At 36.9% G+C, this 15951-nt stretch overlaps 2 protein-coding genes across 21 annotated transcripts in view; one reads left to right on the top strand and one right to left on the bottom strand.

Moving 5' to 3' along the window:
• Nucleotides 1-15951, top strand: part of sog (chordin short gastrulation) — a 141678-nt gene that overhangs the window by 103139 nt on the left and 22588 nt on the right. For all 12 annotated transcript variants that reach the window (XM_076529209.1, XM_076529207.1, XM_076529205.1 and 9 more), the window contains one exon: nt 148-277. In XM_076529209.1, the coding sequence (XP_076385324.1) occupies nt 148-277 (130 nt within the window). The remainder of the gene's footprint in view (nt 1-147; nt 278-15951) is intronic.
• The window catches only part of LOC105662166 (uncharacterized), a 36199-nt gene that overhangs the window by 18062 nt on the left and 2186 nt on the right, over nt 1-15951 (bottom strand). The window lies entirely within an intron of this gene.

Genomic DNA, 15951 nt, shown 5'->3' with positions numbered 1-15951 from the left:
AGTTCCGGGTCTGGTCCTGTATCAGAGATTCACGCATCTAGAAATCCACCCTTCGAAGGATTCACCCACCCAAAGTGTTATGACATTATTATAAATTCGCCAGCTTATCGATTGCCTTTATTTATAGCAATGTATGTTGTATTGTAGGTGCAAAAGAAGCGACGGATCGTGGCGAGGGTCCACTGTCGTAACATTAAAAACGAGTGCCCGAAACTTACGTGCGACGAACCTGTTCTTCTTCCTGGCCGATGCTGCAAGTCTTGTCCAGGAGATTTCAGTGAGTAACACCATCTTCTTTTTTCATATAAATATTATCACGATTTTGAAACTGATACACATGAATGTGTATGTATGTAAAATGTATAGGGTGTCTACTGATATTTAAGGTATTAGTCAATTTTTGGATACAGAATTTTACAAGTTTGAGAGTTTGGAAATAGTAAATCTAAGGATTTGGAGATTTGAGAAGTTTAAGGGGTTTTTAAATTAGGAAACATGCAAGTTTGGAAATGTAGAAAATTGTCAATTTAGTAATTTGCAGAGTTTGAGATGTCTGTAGAGTTTGAACAATATCTACATTTAAGAGTTTGCCAGTCTAAAAGTTTGTGGATTTATAGGATTTAGAAAATTCAGTTAATGTAGAAGTTTGAAAATTCAATGATCGATGAATTAATTTCGAAAATTACAAATCCCCTTACTCCCAGTAATTGATGGCAAGCTCCTCCTCTTACTCTTAACTAATCCGACTCGCAATAACCGTATCCCTAAATCATCATTAACGAAGCCCTCGATAAAACCCGAACGACTGTTAACAGAAAGTTTCGACTATAAAAATAATTCATTTACTCAAGACGATTCGTCGTAAAGATCTCTAAAAGGCTCCAGCCACAATGTATCGAATGACTGTGGGCATTAATGAGAGTTAAGTGGCTTGCATAAATCATTTATCAACGATCACCGCCTCTTTGCGTCTTCTTGTCTTTGTCTTCGATATCGTCCAGAGGTGTTTCTCTCTTTGTCCACCGTTCTCTCGAAGCTTTTTCGATCCGACTGCGTATCGGTCGATCGATCTGATAATCGTATTTGCAATGCCATGTAATCATGGTCGAGCGTTATCGGTGCCTTTACTTTTATTATCGCTTCGAAGCGCTCGAGTGCTCTCATTAACGGATTAACGGATAAACGCGTGTGCATGTGTTTTTTCAATTGGCGAGAAATGAGAAACTCTGGTCGGTATCTTTTTCTTCTGAGAATCTTATTCTTGAATGCATTCTGTCTTCTTTGTTTATTTCCATTAGCGTGGAGGTTAATTGTAGGGGATTATTATAGGGATTGTTCAGGGATTTTGTATTATTTGTATGATTAGTGTAATGGAATTTAACTGTAACAATTTTTAATGTTGTAGAGGGTAATGAGTGAGGATGAATGCTGATGCATCGTTTTTGGTATTGTGAGTTTGCGAGACCACTTTGGAGTCCGCTTATCCAGAGATCCAATCATCTAGGAGTCCACCCGTCCAGAGATCCAATCATTTAAGAGTCTACCCATCCAGATATCCAAGCACCTAGGAATCCACACACTTAGGAAATCACCTATCCAGAGATCCACCAATCCAAGATACCACCCATGTAGGAATCTACTGATCCAGAGATCCAATCATCTAGGAGTCCACCCGTCCAGAGATCCAATCATCTAGGAGTCTACCCATCCAGATATCCACGCACCTAGGAATCCACACGCTCACAGATTCACACAGTTAGGAAATCACCTATCCAGAGATCCACCAATCCAAGATACCACCCATGTAGGAATCTACTTATCCAGGGATCCAGTCATCTAGGAGTCCACCCGTCCAGAGATCCAATCATCTAAGAGTCTACCCATCCAGATATCCACGCACCTAGGAATCCACACACTCACAGATTCACACACTTAGGAAATCACCTATCCAGAGATCCACCAATCCAAGATACCACCCATGTAGGAATTTACTTATCCAGGGATCCAGTCATCTAGGAGTCCACCCATCCTGAGATCTACATACCTAGGAAACCAACCATCCAGAGATCCACGCACCTAGGAGTCCACTTATTCAGAGATCCACATATGTAAGAGTCCATATATCCTGAAATCCATTTATATAATATTCCACTTGCTTATGAATTTACTAATCAAAACATCCACCTATCTAGGAATTCGCCTACTAAGAGATCCACTCATCTATCAGTCCATCCATCTACTGTGAGATCCATTCATCTAGGAGTCCATCCATCCATCTACAGATCCAGCCATCTAATTGTCCACTCATTCAGAGATCAGCTCATCTAGAAGTTCATTAATCCCAAACTCCAAATGTTCCAGAATCCATCTATTCAAGAATCTATCAGTATGAAAATTTACTCATTGAAGAGTCTATTCAAGTGTCCACCTGTCCAAGAATCCACTTTTGCAAATGTCCAACCATTCAAGATCTAATACATCTAAAATCTAGTAGATCCAAGAATCTAATACAGAGATCCACATATCCAACTGGAGGAACCTTGTTAATCTTGTGAGATGAATGCATAGCGTGAAGTCAGAGTGTGTTGAATTGTGTGAATTCAGTATGTATTGAATTGTATGAAGTCAGAGTATGTTGAATTGTGTGAATTCAGTATGTATTGAATTGCATGAAGTCAGAGTGTGTTGAATTGTGTGAATTCAGAATGTATTGAATTTTATGAAGTCAGAGTTGAAGTCAGCATGTGTTGCAAGCCGAGTTTAGTTTCTTTTGTTATCATTCTTTCAGTATAGTCACCGATTAGAATGAATCGTTCAACAACCACTGATCTTTAATTATTGTCCTACAATCTTTAGTTTGATAACTCAGCGTTAAATAGACTCAGCTATAACTCACGCTACATCACTATAAATTTGCATAAAAATTAGTAGACCATTAATACTTGAATTAATGATTGTAAAGAAGAAAATTGATGTGAATATATCCTATGCCTCACTACCATACACAGTAAACTCACTTTCTAATACCTCTATCCAATGAAAGTTCTCAAAACTTTCATACTGCTCCTTATAAGCTATCAATATTTAAAATTAATGAACCGCCTCAATTATCTTTGCACTTTGTAGACAACCATTCGAAAAATGTAACTTCTGTAAATAACCGACTCCGTTGCATTTCTCTTTTTCCCATTTCTATACAGAATGCGGATGAAATAAATGAAACGGTCGGAATATTTCGGTTGCTCTCGACTGGAAATACAAGGAGCAACGAAAAGTGAAGGCCAGGAATTTAGCAAATGGAATTCTGACTGAGTAACGAGTAGTACAGTAGGCAGGACTGTTAACTGACTACTATAAATCTATCTCGAAAGATAATTTTTCTACTTTCTAACTTACGTGTTCCGCGAGATAACTGATTAGTACGCAAAGCAACGTTCAGGTCAATTTGTGCCGAAGCAAATTCTAGTTAATTGTAATTGATGGCAAAATATGCGGCGTTTTATTAGAATTTTTGATTGGTTTCGGTATTTTAGAATGTCGATTAATTATTCGTACATGTAGTCGTCATTTTTATATGAGCGACAAAAAGTTATTGCAAGTAGATCTCGTTTGCAAGAACTGCACGATACATTTTTATTATAAAAAGATATACTTTTTTATATAAAGATTTTTTGTCTTTACGTTATAGCTGTACATTGCAAGCATGCATTAAACCAATTTTTCTGTTCCATAATTTTATGATTGTAGTTTCCTTTCTGATCTTATAATTAGGTAATCTTGTACACTATAATTTTACAACGTAATGTTATCTCATATATTTAATCGAATCCATTTATACATTATTTGCCTGTAAGGTCGATTATTAAAGCCATTGTGTATTATACCAAACAAGTTACACGTCACGTTAAAAGACGAAAAATTTCAATCTAGAAACGATGACGTCGAATGCAGCTGACGAGTCTAACTTGCAAGCGACTTTAAAATAAAATTGTGTATTAATAGAGTTTTATGCCGAGAGCGCTAATGGATTAGCAAAAAAAGCCGACGAAAAAAAAACAGATCCACGGTTGAATTGCCCGTTTATTAGATGTCTATTACTATAATAGCAGTATATTATCATAAACGTCGTGTCCGATCGTTTATGAGATAATCTGCGTTGTAAGCTCGCAATAAGAAATTTAAAGTGACTCCGGGGATTCTCCAAAAAAAAAAAATTGTCCGTCCAACACGTTTCACATTTTTTACCATATTTTACATACAACTCTTTTTTTCTTTAATAAACACGTGTGAGTTGTTTTGTATCGGAATTTAACGGCAATTAGCGCGTATTTCGTAGTGCCTTAATCATTTGTCATTAAAATAACCTGTGCACGTAAAAGACCGTCGAGTGACATCATTTTTGCTTGAATACTCGTTCCTCGGATAATTTTATCGATCAACCTGCATTAACGCTTATGCAATCAACGGCTACTAGAATAATGACTATACATTCAACCTGGTGATCAACGTAATGCTACGTGATAAGAGAATTACATGGCGATAACGGAATTGCAACGCGACGCGATAAGAATTTTTTGCAACGTAGTGCTACGATAATAGAATTCAGTAGAACATGGTAGCAGAAGATAGCAAAGTTATGTAATATGTAGTATATGATAATCAAGTTCAATGGAACGTAGTACTACGTGATAAGAAAATTCAGTAGAATATGGTAGCAAATGATAGTAAAGTTGAGTAACAATGTATATGACGTGATGTATGATATATGATGTGATGTATGATATATGATATGTATATGGTAATCAAGTTCGATGGAATGTAGTACTACGTGATAAGAAAATTCAGTGGAACATGGTAGCAAATGATAGTAAAGTTGAGTAACAATGTATTAGGTCGAGTCATAAGTAACTTCCGATGCAGCTAAATAGATTTTATTGTGTGTATGGTGAGATTATGAAGGTATAAGTCACCATGAGTTGTTGAAGTCAAATTTAACGATTACTGCGGATAAATACATTCAGCAATTGCAAAGAGTTCAAGAGAAACTCCTAGAAAAGCGCCCTGCACTCGTCAATCGCAGAAATGTCATTCTTTTACACGACAACGCGTGACCGCATACAGCAAGGGTGACTCAAGAAAAAATTCTTGAGCTTGGATGGTCTGTTTTACCACATCCACCTTACTTCTCAGATCTTGCCCCGACAGACTACCACCTTTTCTGTTCCTTACAAAACTTTTTAAATGGAAAAACCTTCAATTCTGAAGAGCAAGTCAGGCAGGCTGTTGAAAGCTTCTTCCAGTCCAAACCAACCACATTTTACAAGGAAGGAATTGATAAACTACCAGGAAAATGGGAGAAGGTTATAGAAAATAGTGGTGAATATATAATAAAATAATATAATTTTGTTGTTTAATGAGAACGAAATAAATGTCTGATAAAAAAACGGAAGTTACTTATGACTCGACCTAATATATGACATGATATATGATATATGATATGTATATGATAACTAAGTTCAATGGAACGTAGTACTACGTGATAAGAAAATTCAGTAGAACATGGTAGCAAATGATAGTACAGTTGAGTAACAATGTATGTGACATGATATATGATATGTATATGATAACTAAGTTCAATGGAACATACTACTACGTGATAAAATTCAGTAGAATATGGTAGCAAATGATAGTAAAGTTGAATAACAATGTATATGACATGACATATGATATATGATATGTATATGATAACCAAGTTCAATGGAACGTAGTACTACGTGATAACACGGGTCAATGAATCATAGTACATGGTAGCAGAATTTAGTAGATTGTAGTATCATGCAATAATAAAATACTGTAAGCATGTATACTCGTTCATAGCCGAGTTTAACACTAAACCTACTGGCATACAATGCGTACTTAATTTGCAATTAAAAATGAAGTTAAAAATTAAATAAGCAAAGGATGAAACATAAATTAGTACACACATTTATTCTTTATCTTGATGAAAATCAATTCTGATTTCAAGAAATGTATTTCAACAAAATGTATACCTTTTAATAAGAAACTTGTGGAGCGGTAGTTTTAGTGTTAATGAAACTTTATGCGATAAAATTTAATAGAACGTAGTAGCACATAGCAACAGAATTGATTAATAACGTAATATTATATGTAGTATTACATGCACAATATTATTACATGAACAATTCTCATTAAACAATAATATGTAATAACAAAATACAGGGATAACATAATACGTGGCATCAAATCTAACATAAAGCGCAAAAATCCGAATGACTCACAAATCCAAAAATCTGTCTAAAAATAAGATAAGTCCACGTGTGTCCCACAAGATTACCGGAAATAAAAATCGAATAGTCATTGTTTATTGCACCGATACGATAATCATAAGCGATATTGATCGATAGGATTCCTCGATAAGAACAACGAAGATTGTCCGAGTGAGAAAACCGAAAGGTTGGTTTCCAGGAAAAATGAATAAATAGCCGGTGAAAGATACCGCGCGTCGTTGACCATAACGCTTCTACCATGGTGGGCAGCGGACAATTTATCGGTTACTTAGAATCAATTAGCGGGGCCGCATTTATTATCCGCGGACAAGTGTACGCTGTCATTGTCCGCGCTTTCTATTTCCATTCGGGTCCGCGAGCAGATTTCTTTATCGCGACAACGTTCGATATAAAGAGGTTTCTGCGTTGGCTGCGCTCGATAGAGATTCAACCTTGTTTTTCTTTACACGCTTTTTCTACCCCACGTACGACGCGAATGAGAAGTAACGTGTATCAGGTTTTATTATTATACTTTTAAGTGTGGATCTCAAAGTGATCACATTTGGAAGTCTTTGGATCACCAAATGGATCTATGAACCTCTACATCCTGACGCGTCAAAACACGCTAATGAAATGAAATTTGTAATAGAAATTCAATCTGAATATTCCCTAAAAATGTTATAGATGAGGTGAACGCGTCAAATGTAAGATAATGAAATGAAGCTTGTAATAGAAATTCAATATGCATCTTCCTTAAAAAGTCATAGATGAGGTGAACGCGTCAAATGTAAGATAATGAAATGAAGCTTGTAATAGAAATTAGATGTGCATCTTCCTTAAAAATGTCATAGAGATGAACGCGTCAAATGTAAGATAATGAAATGAAACTTGTAATAGAAATTCGATATACATCTTCCCTAAATATGTCATAGAGATGAACGCGTCAAATGCAAAATAACGAAATGAAACTTGTACTAGAAATTCAATATACATCTTCCCTAAAAATGTCATAGAGGTCAACGCGTCAAATGTAAGATAATGAAATGAAACTTGTAATAGAAATTCGATATACATCTTCCCTAAATATATCATAGAGATGAACGCGTCAATTGTAAGATAATGAAATGAAGCTTGTAATAGAAATTCGATATGCATCTTCCCTAAAAATGTCATAGAGGTCAACGCGTCAAATGTAAGATAATGAAGTGTAGCTTGTAGTAGAAACATGGTATGCATTTTCCCTAGAAATGACATAGACGAGGCCAACGCGTCACAATATGCTAATAACATAAAACAATATGCTTATAAAATAAAGAAATGTATTGGGTTATCTGGAAAGTTCGTGCCGATTTTCGGTAGGCGGCATGAAATTTTATTTAGAATAATTGTGGTGTGTGGTATGTGTGTGTTGGACATGGGTGCATAATATGAATGAAGCTTGCGTATGGTATGATTGAAGTTTGCATGTAATGAAGGTTGCTAGAAGATTGTCTTTTTGGTGCGATTGAATGTTTTGAGAAGAAGCTGAGAGGGCATTGCTTTTTGAGAGTTTGAGAGGAAAAGACGTGAGAATTTTGTAATTTGAGAAGTTTCATCTTTGTGTTGCAATTCATTAATTATACCCAGTAATATTTTGTTAATAAATTTCATGCATTATATTTAATTATTAAATATTATTCTACATAATTTTTCACTAAAAAGCCTGAGACGTTCTAGAAGGACTTCTCAAGTTGCATAAAAGATGGAGAAAGGTTATAGAACAGAATGGCACCTATATAATTTAATAAATGTGTACCAAATTTAAATGAGCTGCGTTTCAATTCCCCTCAAAATCGGCACGAACTTTCCGGAAAACCCAATAGTATCCATATTCCCTAAAAATGTCATAGACGCGACTATTTGGGGAAGCGTGGTCAGTAACGAAAGGTTCGTTAGCAATGGTGTTTGTCGTCGTCGGTCGGCGCGTTAGTCTGGTAGGCTCGTTGCCCTCTGCTGATGGAAGGTGAAGCTTACGATTACCGATGCTCTCTCCCTTTTACGTCCCGCGAAAAGAAACTGCGACCCATGAGCCCGTCGATTGGACTGTCACATCGATTCTCATCGACTCGGACGACGAACGACCAACGACCACGTCCCGGATGTGGCAGCAGACACGAAAGCAGCCGGATAATGACGAAACTCGTTTGAATCTCTCGCCCCGTCGACGCTGTTCGGTTCGTTCGAGGGAGAGACGCCGAAAGACCCCACGACTACGGTTAGGTCGTCTGTCATCCTCTATATTAATGCGCGACCGTGTCCGCGCAATTATGCTGTATGGCCGTTTAAAAAAAGGAACAACAACCTTTCTGCCGCGATCTATCGCGGGGTATGCGAGCTTGATTGCGATCATTCACGGACACCGAGAGGTGCCGACGGGATGTCGCGTGAATCGTCGCTAATTTCGACGCCCGTGGGAAACCGGGCAATTTCCGGTCGTCGGAATCTTTTACGCGGAAACTCGAGGTGAATTCAGACTGATAAGGCTGCGTCGTTTCGCGTTGAGACAGATTCTCAAGTGTGGGATTCGGAGGTCCAGAAATTTGGGATCTGGAGATTTAGGGATGTGAGAATTTAGGAACGTAGAAATTTGGGAACTTGTGTTTTTATACCTTAACGATTTGTTCGTTTATTCCTAGAAAACCACCTATAAAACGATCCTTACATCTAGGAGTCCATTTAAGGGGGGCGTCATTCTCATTTTTTCTGCGCACGCGTCTCCATTGAAGTAAATGGGAAAAAGATGGTCTCACACAAGGTATCTCTTCTGGAGAACCAGAGCACCTACATGTACGCCCAAGGTACCAAATTAAAGCTAAGGAGATGGCCGACAATCTGAGTGAAGTGGATTTTTTTTGTAGGCCTTCAATTTTTCAAAACTGGCCTTAAGTGTAGCCGTTGAGGTAAGTTGTCAGGTTTGAAGTGTTTACAAAAAAAATGAAGGCCTACAAAAAAATCCACTTCACTCGGATTGTCGGCCATCTCCGTAGCTTTAATTTGGTACCTTGGGTGTACATGTAGGTGCTCTGGTTTTCCAGAAGAGGTACCTTATGTGAGATCATCTTTTTCCCATTTACTTCAATGGAGACGCGTGCGCAGAAAAAATGAGAATGACGCCCTCCTTAACTCGTACTCGAACTTGATTTAACAGATGATAAAATTATATGTGAGGATAGGTTAGCTTATATCTGAAGTTCAAACAAGACTAAAGAGATATTAATATCAAAATTATGTATCACGTTAGGTTACGTTGCATCAGATTCCAAGTTCAAGATAGAACAGACGATAGAATTATATGCGAGGTTATACTCGAAGTTCAAACAAGTATTTATGCAACACGATTGTCTACCTTTGCATCAAGTTTAAAATTTCAACGACAAAATTATGCATCAGGTTTACATAATATCAGATGCGAAGTTTACACAAGAATAAATTGATTCGAACAGTGTATCAAGTTACGAGATTCGAAGTTCAGATAAGAATAAATACATTTTAACGATGAAGTTATATCTGACATTAAGGTTTTAGGTTATGGATACGTAATATTAGATTATGTTCGAAATTTACGTACGAAGAGACAGATTTAAATACGAAACTTGTCTATCGAGTTAGGTTCGATGTGAAGTTCAGGCAGAAACGTGTAATCAAATGTGAACGATAAAATCGCCTATCAGATTATAATACACAAACACGAATCGATCTTTATTATTTACATAACTTAATCTGCCACTTAACAAATTGCTGCGCGGCAATATTTCTACCACGTGTCACCGGTTATTATTCAAATATGTGAAACGTAGGAAAGCGGACTTTGGTGTACTTTATTCATGCAGCGAATCGAAACGAAAAACTGTTATTTAAGTCTTAATAATTTAGGGGCTAAGGACAGCTGTCGACACTGATCTAATTCGATGTATATTTCAAACATTCTTTACTTGATCTTGATTGAGTAACTCATGAGTTAAGTTAAGAGTTACTTGCTCTTAAGTTTTAAAAATTGAACTAGCGAAATCAAGTTCGAATACATCACTGATCGATGAACAAAACGTTTTATCTTGAACTTGAAATCTAATCTGATGCAACGTAACCTAACCTGATACATAATTTTCCTATTAATATCTCTTTAGTCTTGTTAGAACTTCGTATCTAATCTAACACAATCTCGTATATAATTTTGTCAAACCTACACTACCGTCCATAAGTATCCGGACACAAGCGAAATATGCATTCGCGTTGCACGAAAGTTATTCAAGTATCTGCAACAGTAACTAAAATCGATTCTTTTCTGCGAAGGTCAGAATACTGGAACGTTTTTCGTTTGATAATTCTCGTTTGGAACTCATATCTCGATGGAAAAGAAGCTACAGACGAACTAAACCGAAACTGTCGAGTGCGTAGCGTTACCTCCATTCTTACCTCCATTGAGGGAACCTAAATATCTACCAACAGTTTACAAACACTTGAAACATATCGAAGAACCCTCTGAATACGTTCTGCACCATAGAAATGAAACACAGTAGAAATGAAAATTTTTTTTAGAATCGAAAGCGTTTCATTAGATTCACAAATTTGGACTTTGTACTTCTGGACATGAATTTTACTTTCACACTTTCGTTGTATAATTTGTACTTAAAAATTAATTCTATTACGTTATGACACCGCAAAAAAGATAATAATAATTATTACAAATGATATGATAACCCTAAATACCTTTCGTACAAAATTCAACTATGTTTTATGTAACGAAACTAAGTGTCCGGATACTTATGGACGGTAGTGTATATTAGGAGCTTATCTAACAGAATACGTATCCTAATGTGACATTTTATCGTTACAGTCTATCGAATCCTGTTTGGACTTAAAATATAAGTTTGTTTTATATAAATGTTATATATAAATTTATAATACAAATACGTGTACAGTATAAAATTACATGTTATTATGTATTAATACCATAAACATGTCATATTACCGGCACTGTTGTGTCGATATCCATCGATAACGTCGATAAGCGTAAAAAGAAATTTTCACGCGTTGCAACTTCGCTGTATTAATATACTGGATTTTCAAATAAATTAGCGAACGATTTGACATACAGTTAGGGAGATAATTTATGGGTAGTATAAGAAGAGCTTTAAATTAACGTTGAAACGGTCGTAAAGAAATCATGACCTCTTTGCTGGGAATCGCTACAAAATTGCTCACGGATCGCGAACCAACAGAAAAAGTTATTTAAAAGTAGAACGAGGATAGAGCGTTGATGTAAATCCTGGATTACCAACCGAGCAACTTTCTTCAACCCATTACTTCTCACCGAGTGAAGCTAAAATTATCGAAATGTAATTTTAGCGAAGTAGAGAATCCGATGTGCTCGAAGGTTGAAATCGAAGGGTGAAATTATATTCAGCACCGTCGTCACACGAAAATATCAACAAAATATCGAATTATCAGATTGTACATGATATTTTGATAGTATACATATTTGTGCATGTATGGACGATGCTATCGATGAGTCTGATTATCGCATTTCTATAGGGATTAGTATTCATTGATAATTGCGTGACGAACTTTGTACGATGCCATGTTTTAATATCTTTTGAAGTTTAACGAAGCGTTTGCAAATTTATTCAATTTCGAGCTTGAAATTCTATGCTGGACTCCGAAATATTTTAACATAATTTCAACCCTTTGTGCTCGAAGGGTGACGAAACATTTGGAAATGTATTCAATGTTGAACTTGGAGATCCATGTTAGAAATGACTCTAAAATATTTCAACATAATTTCAACCCTTTGAGTTCGAAGGGTGACGAAACATTTGGAAATGTATTCAATGTTGAACTTGGAGATCCATGTTAGAAATGACTTTAAAATATTTCAACATAATTTCAACCCTTTGCTCTTGAAGGGTGACGAAACATTTGGAATTGTATTCAATTTTGAACTTGGAAATCCACGTTAGAAATGACTCTAAAATATTTCAACATAATTTCAACCCTTTGAGTTCGAAGGGTGACGAAATATTTGGAAATGTATTCAATTTTGAACTTGGAGATCGACGCTAAAAATGGCTTCAAAATATTTCAACATAATTTCAACCCTTTGCTCTTGAAAGATGACGAACTATTTGGGAATGTATTCAATATTGAATTTGAAGATCCACGCTAGAAATGACTCCAAAATATTTCACCATAATTTCAACCCTTTGCACGAGAGTGACACCATACGATTTAATATAAAAGTCTGGAAGAACTATTTTTCAACTAAACTTGCAGTATGATTTTTATCGTGACTCATCACTGTAATAACATCAGAAGAATTCCTCAAACTTTTCTACCAATAAATTCTAAACTCGCTGACCATCAAGTAAAATATTTTTAACAGTATATCGTAAAGCATCAAAAGAGTGAAATCGTAAATACAAGTAGACTAGTTATAATTATTCCTAATACCGATTTGGAAAGTCTAACGAGATAAGCAGAGAACAAGGGCCAGTTTGAGAAACGTCGATAAAGGAAAGGAACACGGTGGAAATTAGCGAAGATAAAGAATCGTCGGAGGCGGCATGGTCGATCAAGAGGCTTATTGGAAGGTTTAGCTCTCCCTCCTACGCTTCCCCCGCGACCTTCCAACCCTCTCTCCAAATCGGCGAGGAGCTTCTCGTCTATTCTCATTCCCGCGCGCGTTATGCCCGATCATTACGTATGCTAATATTTACATTTAGATTGCACGGCTTAATCGAAGTGACGCCATGCGGTAATATAGCCGGCGCCATGGCGCTAAACCGTGGCGCCCGATCCCCCTCTCGGTCTCTGTTCCTCGACCACCGACCTTCCACTCCTCTTCGTTCCCTTCTCTCTTTTTTTCCCCTCGCTGTCTCTACCGTTTCTTTATCATCGACCTTTTTTCCGCGCTGTTTTACCGCTCCTCTTGCACCACCTCCGCCGGTTAATTCGGCCTCTCTCACGGTTCGTTATTCCGTTTAGCCGTCTCGCTGTTGTCTCGCGAGGACGACACGCTGACATTTTTTTATAACGATTCTCTCACGGAAAAGATTCGTTGAACCCGTGAGAGATTATTTCCGATCGAGGAGGTCCTCTAGGTTCAGATGGGAGGAGAGACTTTAGGAGCTAAGGATTTTGATGTTCAAGTAGATACTAGCTACGAAGATAGCCAGCCCATGTGTTAGGAACGGTAGCTTCATAGCAGATCAGTCTGATGAGGAGTTTACAGGCGAAATTTTTTTAAAGAAAGAGATTTTGTCTTTTGGTGATTTGGAGTTGATTGATGTTCGAGTATCTAGCGAAAGCAACGGAGATAGCCAATGTATCAGGGACGGTAGCTTCATAGAAGATCAGTCAGTCTGATGAGGAGTTTACAGGCGAAATTTTTTTAAAGAAAGACAGAGTTGAGATCATACTTGTTCTTGGCGTTTTGGGTTTCTTAGAAACATTAGATTTCGTCTTTTGGTGATTTGGAGCTGATTGATGTTCGAGTATCTAGCAGAAGCAACAGAGATAGCCAATGTATCAGGGACAGTAGCTTCATAGAAGATCAGTCAGTCTGATTAGAAGTTTACGGGCGAAATTTTTTTAAAGAAAGACAGAGTTGAGATCATACTTGTTCTTAGCGTTTTGGGTTTCTTAGGAACATTAGATTTTGTCTTTTGGTGATTTGGAGCTGATTGATGTTCGAGTATCTAGCGAAAGCAACGGAGATAGCCAATGTATCAGGGACGGTAGCTTCATAGAAGATCAGTCAGTCTGATGAGGAGTTTACAGGCGAAATTTTTTTAAAGAAAGACAGAGTTGAGATCATACTTGTTCTTGGCGTTTTGGGTTTCTTAGAAACCTTGGCTTTTGTAATGCGACAAAAATGAAAATTTCATAAGTGAACAATTAACTCAATGTCCTATTGGTTTTATCATTAATCCAACTATAGTTATGTAGTATTAGGTCGAGTCATAAGTAACTTCCGATGCAGCTAAATAGATTTTATTGTGTGTATGGTGAGATTATGAAGGTATAAGTCACCACGATTTGTTGAAGTCAAATTTAACGATTACTGCGGATAAATACATTCAGCAATTGCAAAGAGTGCAAGAGAAACTCCTAGAAAAGCGCCCTGCACTCGTCAATCGCAGAAATGTCATTCTTTTACACGACAACGTGCGACCGCATACAACAAGGGTGACTCAAGAAAAAATTCTTGAGCTTGGATGGTCTGTTTTACCACATCCACCTTACTTCTCAGATCTTGCCCCGACAGACTACCACCTTTTCTGTTCCTTACAAAACTTTTTAAATGGAAAAACCTTCAATTCTGAAGAGCAAGTCAGGCAGGCTGTTGAAAGCTTCTTCCAGTCCAAACCAACCACATTTTACAAGGAAGGAATTGATAAACTACCAGGAAAATGGGAGAAGGTTATAGAAAATAGTGGTGAATATATAATAAAATAATATAATTTTGTTGTTTAATGAGAACGAAATAAATGTCTGATAAAAAAACGGAAGTTACTTATGACTTGACCTAATATTAATATTGTGGTATGTGTGTGTGTATGTACTATGTAATTGTATGGTATGTGTGTGTATGTACTATGTAATTGTATGATCGACATGAGTGCATAATATAAATGAAGCTTGCGTATGGTATGATTGAAGTTTGCATGTAATGAAGGTTGCTAGAAGATTGTACGATTGTCTTTTTGATGTGATCGAATGTTTTTGGGAGCAAAGCAAAGAGCGCATTGCTTCGTGAGAGATTGTGAGATAAAGACGTAAGAAATTTGTAATTCGTGAAGTTCCATTTGTGCTGCATTTAATTAATTATAACTAATCGTACTTTATTAATAAACTTCATTAATCTTTCTAATTATTAAATATTATTCTACATTAACACTTTAACAACCGCACGTCTACGCAGTCAAACGTCGCCAGGGGCCGGCAGTATTTTTGAAGAATTAATTTAAAAGAACTTTATTAAATTCACGAAAAAGTTAACATAAAACAAAAAACGACAACAATTTAACAAGAAATTTAATATTTCGTAGAGCGCCGACATTTGCTCCATAATTTACATGGTACACCACTGTAGTGTAAAATGTAAAATTAAAAATAGGCAATAATTACCTAAAATCAAAGACGTGGCGATGAAATACGAAGCCAATAGCAATATCCACACTTGTTTACTTTCATAAATTATCACGCAGAAAGTGTGGCACTGGACAACAACCTTCGGCGGTAGCATCACACACATGTTGTGTGAGCGGTCGTGAACGGTTGTTCCGGTTATCACACACGTGTTGTGTGAGCGGTCGTTAAAGTGTTAATATATGTATATCTATGAGTGCAAACCACATCAGTATTCTATCAGTAAGAGCAATCTGCAAGGATCACCGATTTCGCTACTTATCGTCGAATCAGTTTCACAACGTGTCCCGACGAGTTCGATTGCTCGTGGAAATTAGAATGATAATTAGAGTGGAAGGCAGTAAAGTATCGCGAAAAGATTCGGGTCCGTATCGGATTACCGTTCCGGAGAAGCAAGCGAAAGCCAGCCAATTAGGCGAACCTGCTGATTTTGGCGCCGTTTTCACGAGCACGTTTAATCTTGAATAACGAGCGTCCT

This window comes from Megachile rotundata, chromosome 3, assembly GCF_050947335.1.
Source record: "Megachile rotundata isolate GNS110a chromosome 3, iyMegRotu1, whole genome shotgun sequence".
Lineage (NCBI taxonomy): Eukaryota > Metazoa > Arthropoda > Insecta > Hymenoptera > Megachilidae > Megachile > Megachile rotundata.
Note: the sequence above shows the minus strand (reverse complement) of the source record. Positions and strands in the feature narration are given on the sequence as shown.